The 6,000-nt window shown below is 44.1% G+C and overlaps 1 protein-coding gene across 2 annotated transcripts in view; it reads right to left on the reverse strand.

Moving 5' to 3' along the window:
* The window catches only part of Tacr3 (tachykinin receptor 3), a 99,004-nt gene extending 97,606 nt beyond the window's left edge, over window positions 1-1,398 (reverse strand). For both annotated transcript variants that reach the window (XM_085835250.1, XM_021158596.3), the window contains exon 1: window positions 644-1,398. In XM_085835250.1, the coding sequence (XP_085691376.1) occupies window positions 644-1,152 (509 nt within the window). In that variant the 5' untranslated portion in view covers window positions 1,153-1,398. The remainder of the gene's footprint in view (window positions 1-643) is intronic.
* Between the last annotated feature and the right edge of the window lie 4,602 nt (window positions 1,399-6,000).

Consider the following 6,000-nt stretch of genomic DNA (forward strand, 5'->3'; position numbering starts at 1 on the left):
TGTGTGTGTGTGTGTGTGTGTGTGTAACCCCTTATTCTGTGGGTGTAATTTTTATATCTTCTGAAAAATTCACTTACATGCTTCCAGGCACAGGAGTCTTCCTTGGATTACTAGACTTTAATTCTAGCCAAGAATAAAATGGAAACTGACAAGACTTTTAGCAAGAGCTTGCTGCCTCTGTTGGACACTGGTAGCGATGGCAGGAGAGAGCTGACTTTGGGTCACGTTTAGAGAGCAGAGACTGACCATGTCTCCAGAAAGGAGGGGAGTGGGAGTAGGTGGGTGGCTCTTTGTAAGTTTCTTAGCCAGCATAGTGACTAAAGAATAGAGAAAAAGAAGACAAAACAATTTTCCTCGGAACTCGATTTCTAAACATTAGTTCAGTCATCCAGCTGACTGCCGACTTGGAATGATGGATCTCCACAGCTCTCATTTGCCTTCTGCCGTCCCTCCAGATGCCCAAATGCCAGGGAGTCAGGACTGGAGAGGGAGAAGTCATGTGAACAGAAAATGGTTCACAGTTTCTATACCTTTAAAATCCCATTGGGTCATCATTTGTTTTATAGTGCTACCGACTGACTGCTTGCCCCATTTTGCTCCCCTCTCCTTGCCTCACCCACTTCTTGTCCCCTCCTCCCCTTACCTGTCCACTGCAATGGCTGTCATAGAGTAGATGCTGGCAAACACGGCTGTGATGGGGAAGAAGTTCTGGAAGCGGCAGTAGTTGGCGCCAAAGTACCACTCGCTGTGAAGACCATAGATGAAATTGACCAAGGTGTTGAAGGCAGCCACGGAGGCGTCGGAGAAAGCCAGGTTTACCAGGAAATAGTTGGTGACTGTCCTCATGCGCTTGTGGGCCAAGATGATCCAAATAACAATGAGGTTTCCAAAGACTGCCACGGCCACCACTAAGCCATAGGCCAGCGACCAGAGCGCGATTCGCCAGGACGGCTGCACGAACTGGTTCGTCAGGTTGGCCCGGACCTGGGAAGGTGCCTGGGGCGTCACTGGCAAGCCCAGAGCGGAGGAGAAGTTGCCAGCCTGGAGCGCAAGCCACTCAGTGATCCCCAGCGCAGCGCTCAGATTCCCTGTATGGGACCCCACGCCAGCCGTCCCGTCGGTCCAGTTTTCGCCGGTGGGAACCGAGGCCATGGCCAGCGTCTGCAGCCGGGGACCTGTCACACTCCGGAGGCCAGCAGGAGCCCGCTCCCTTGAAGTTCTTCACTCCCTGGGCACGTTGTTTTGGGGCACTACCTGGTAGCCGGCAGTGATGGATGGTTCCGCCCCCTGGGATGCTGTGGTGGGGCAAAGGCTGCAGAGCTGGAGCCTCACTCCTGGGAGTTTGCTGCTCTGCTGGGCAGGAAAGAACCAGACTCCTCGGGGTCCTGCCAGGGAGGAGCTCCCAGGCAGCAACAGGAGAGCTGAGATCTGCGCTGAAGGCAAGCTTTATAGTCTCCAGGAGTCCCCAGCTTCCGTGACGTCGCGGGTCGCAAGACTGACGGAACACCTCCCCCCCCCCCCCCTGCTCCCCACCCATCAAGCTCCTGCTTCTCTAGTCCACACTCTGGGTTTCATCCCTTCTCTGCGCCTTCCCTGGCAGCTGACAGCTGACAGCACAGGAAAGACATGCTTTCTCCCTGGAATCACAGTCTTTCTGAGACTGTCTTCCCTTTTTTAACTTTAGGGGATTGCTCTGAGTTTTACAGTAAGATCTATTTTCCTAAAACGACTGTTCACTAGGGAGCTAGGGAGTAGAAAGCAAGATGACAGGTGAATTTGTAGACAGTGTGTAGGAATGTGGTAGCCAATTATACTTCTGTGTCGCTGGCTTTGAGATTTAATTCAACATTTGGGTCCTGTTTATATTTTATATATTTACATATTTATATTATATTTACATATTTATATTTTCCGTCTGAGATTCCTTTTTTTTTGCTCCCACTTTCAGTGTTTACCCATTTCTCTTTCGACTCCTAGTTTTGTTTGTTTGTTTGTTTGTTTTTCGAGACAGGGTTTCTCTGTATTGCCTTGGCTGTCCTGGAAGTCATTCTGTAGACCAGGCTGGCCTTGAATTCAGAAATCCGCCTGCTTCTGCCTCCCAAGTGCTGGGATTAAAGGCGTGCGCCACCACGCCCCGCATGACTCCTAACTCTTGTCACTGGAAATCTGTACCCCCCACCTCCTTCTTGCTTTGCTTCTAGTCCCCTCAAATGGATCCACACTTCTATCCTGGAATATGCTTCTCAGATTAGACTGTCCCAGCACTCAGAATGTAAATGTTCTTAAAACAAATCGATGCAGCATAGATATTTTTGCCCACGGTAAAAACGCACCCAGTAGGGAATGTGAGTGTGTGCATGTGCTTGTGCGGCCCCAGACCTCTGTGCTCAGAACTTAACCATTAATTTCCAAGCCGACCTGTTGGCCTGTTTTCTGAGCTTGGTGAAAGTTGGTGACTGCGAGTGCTTTGTGGAGTGGAAACCACAGACAATGGTCTGTACTTCTGTAGACATCTTAGGACATTTATCAAACCTTGTTGGTTAATCTCTGAACAGGTTCAGTTGTAAACATTTCCTCCCCCATGCTATGCCAGGTACTGGGAACGGGTGACAGTAGCCAGGTACGGTGGAGCCTATAGTCTAAGCAGTAGACAAAGAAAGATACAGACATATATTGGAATTGGAATATTTAACAGCATGGAAGAATACTAAAACTACAGGTATTCTTGGGATTCTTTCAACTTATCATAGTATATTACTTTGTGAGATGTGTGTGTGTGTGTGGTGTGTGTGTGTGTGTGTGTGTGTGTGTGTGTGTCTTCTGCAAGATGCCTTAGTCATGGTGTTTTATCACAGCAATAGAATAGCAACAAAGATATTCAGGCAATCAGTACAGCTCCATTCAATTGTGCAGACAGGTGCTCCTTAAGAATTCTTGCTCTAACTACTATATCAATCGGCTATTCGAAAATGGAATTTGCAGATAAATGGATGAAACCAGGAAAAATCATCCTGAGGGAGATAACCCAGACCCAGAAGAGCAAATATAGTCTGTATTCACTTATATGTGAATGTGAGCTGTTGTTACTGTAAGTAAGCTACAATTTTTATTACCAGAGAGGTTAGGCATAGAGTAAGGACTATATGGGAGAGGTGATCTCCTAAGATGGGAAAATAGAACAGATGGTTATGGGATGGCAGATGCAGATGGGGAGGAAAAAATGGTGAGGTGAGGAAGGGAACATCGGGAGAGGAAGCTAAAACTAAGGGCCATTTGAGGGGTCATATGGAAATCTAATACACTAAAAGATTCCTGGGCTGGAGAGATGGCTCAGCAGTTAAGAGCACTGACTGCTTTTCTGAAGGTCCTGAGTTCAAATCCCAGCAACCACATGGTGGCTCACAACCATCCATAATAAGACCTGATGCCCTCTTCTGGTGTGTCTGAAAACAGCTACAGTGTTCTTACATATAATAAATAAATATATTTTAAAAAAGATTCCTAAAATATATACACATATGAAGGCAAGCTAAATGAAATAAGCAAATAACAGGGAGACAGAGCCCCAGCTTAACCTCTCTTGTCACCAGATGAAGCTTCCAATACCAGGAATGGATTCCATCTAATCTACTTGTTGACCAAAGGGGTTCCATGGGAAGTACCCTGCACCCCCCCACCCCCAATTCCAGGCTATTGCCAAGGCTATTGACTGCACTCCACAAACTGATAGACAGCCTTCTTGATGAAGACAGCACTTACACAACTCATTCAACATGGAGAAGTTGTGCTGGTGTCTACATAGAGCCATTATCTGTATGGACTACTGCTCAGATCATAGTGATGAAAAATGCCCTACCTAAGGAGAAATATAAATTCCAAGCCAACTACAAACCCTTCAGGCTACATGGTGACCTGTATGCAATATATGCTGATGCAATTGTGGGACAGAGATTGGGGGAGTTACAACCAGTATCTAATTTGACTTGAGGATCACTTCATGGAATAGGGCCCATGCCTGATGCTACTTGGGTAGCCAAGAACCTGAGACTAGATAGCCTAGGGACCTAGGGTAAAACCAAATACTACCGTTCTGCTCAAGGAGCATAGTAATAACAACAACCAAAGAGCAAGGACAGGCTGGACCCCCTTCCCCCAACCCCTGCACATATGTAGCAGATGAGCAACTTGGTCTTCATTCGGGTCCCCCAAACAACTGGAGCAGGGGCTGTCCCTGAGCCTGTTGCCTGCCCTCCTCTGGATCCTGTGCTCCTAAATGGACAGCCTTGTCTGACCTCAGAGGAAGAGGATGAGTCTGAGTCCCACAGAGACTTGATGTGTGGGAGTAGGGGTGGGGTAGGGGGATGGTAGGATTTGACACCCAGAGGGGCCTTCTCCTTCTCAAAAGGGGAAGAGGGAGGAGATATTGAGATATTGAGAAGAGAGGATAGGCTGGTATTGTATTATAAAGGGAATGAATAAATACATTTAATTAAAAGTGAACTCAATGACATATTTGGAAGTTCTTTATCTCACAATTTTCAGTCATGAATTTTTTTGCCCTTACAGGTCCTTTCTGTATATATTATGGTTTCTGGTTTTATGTTTTTATGGGAGTCCTGTGTATGCAAATGCCTGTCTCTGTGTCTATATTTTTCTTGTGTTTCCCTTTGGCTCTTTTTCTTCTGCTTATTTTGTCTATTCTAATTTGTTTGTTTTGTTTTGTTTTATCCTATTTTAATTTATTATTATTTCTTAGATGCTTGTTCGTTTCCTAAGGAGAGACAGAAAAGGTAAGGGTGTATATCTGGGTGGGAGGGGAAGAGGGAGGTGTTGAAAGGAGCTGGGGGTGGGGAACCATAACGAGAATATATTGTATGAAAAAGCCCTATTTTCAATAAAAGAAAAGATAATTTTTGCTCTGTACCAGTCTCTCCACCTGTGCTAAGATTAGGTTCTTAAATATAAATGGCACGTGTTCCTTTAATCTTCTATTTCTCCCTTATGTTCAGCCAGTTTTGCTGTCTCAGTTTCATTAAGCAGAATTAAATACATTCATTCATCCAAGAATTTCAACACTTAGATGTAATTGTTTTCTTCTTGCACTATTTGGGCATTTCCTGGTCCATGTAAGACCTAGTATTTGTATTTTTACTACTTTTTCCTGTAGCTATCTTTCTTGCCTCAACACTTCATTCCTTGTTGTCCTTTCTCTTTACTTTAGAAAAGTATCTAACAATTTTTACTCCAGTAGGAATTTATTGAACAAACTCCTATTAAAACTGACTTTCATTGCTCTTCTTTTGTCCTTAGGTAAATTTCTTTATCAAGATACCTACACTTGATGTTTCTGCTTACATGTCCTCACTTTACATATTAAGTACTTGCTACTCTTTGACAATGCACTTTCCTACCAACCTACTGGTACAACTTTCTTTATATTCCTACAGCAGAAAGCCTGACATTTAAATTCACTTCTTCATGACAAACCGTCATGAAACAAGTGGATTAAAATAACAAAAACTGTATTCTTTCACAGTCTCAAATAATGGTCAAGACCTGGTTTGTCTGTCTGGGGAGTAGCTGCTGCATGCCTGTGTGTGAACTCCTTTGCACAGTCTTTGGTGTTCAAGGCTCAAGGGAGAATTTCCTAAGATTTTAGTTCTGTCATTGCATACTGTTACATAAACCCCTTCAAATAAACTGGGGCTCTGAGAAACTCTATGCCTACATGTGCATATCTTTTTTCTTTACCAGACATCTCTCTCTTTTAGTCTCCTTTGAGAAACCCACACTTACACTCCCAGATGTAATTTTATTCTTTTCTTATCTCTCTTCTGTTCTTAATCAAAATTTAAGAAAAATGTCCAATTTTCCCCTTTTTAATAAAGACATAAATTTCTTTGAGTAAGATCAACCTTGAACCCTTATATCTCATATTAACCAGTTTTCTGCACAAGCTTAAAGAATCAGATCATATTCAGGGTTACTGTTCTTTTTTTA

The sequence above is a fragment of the Mus caroli genome, unplaced genomic scaffold (assembly GCF_978045245.1).
Source record: "Mus caroli unplaced genomic scaffold, Mus_caroli_1 scaffold_3, whole genome shotgun sequence".
NCBI lineage: Eukaryota > Metazoa > Chordata > Mammalia > Rodentia > Muridae > Mus > Mus caroli.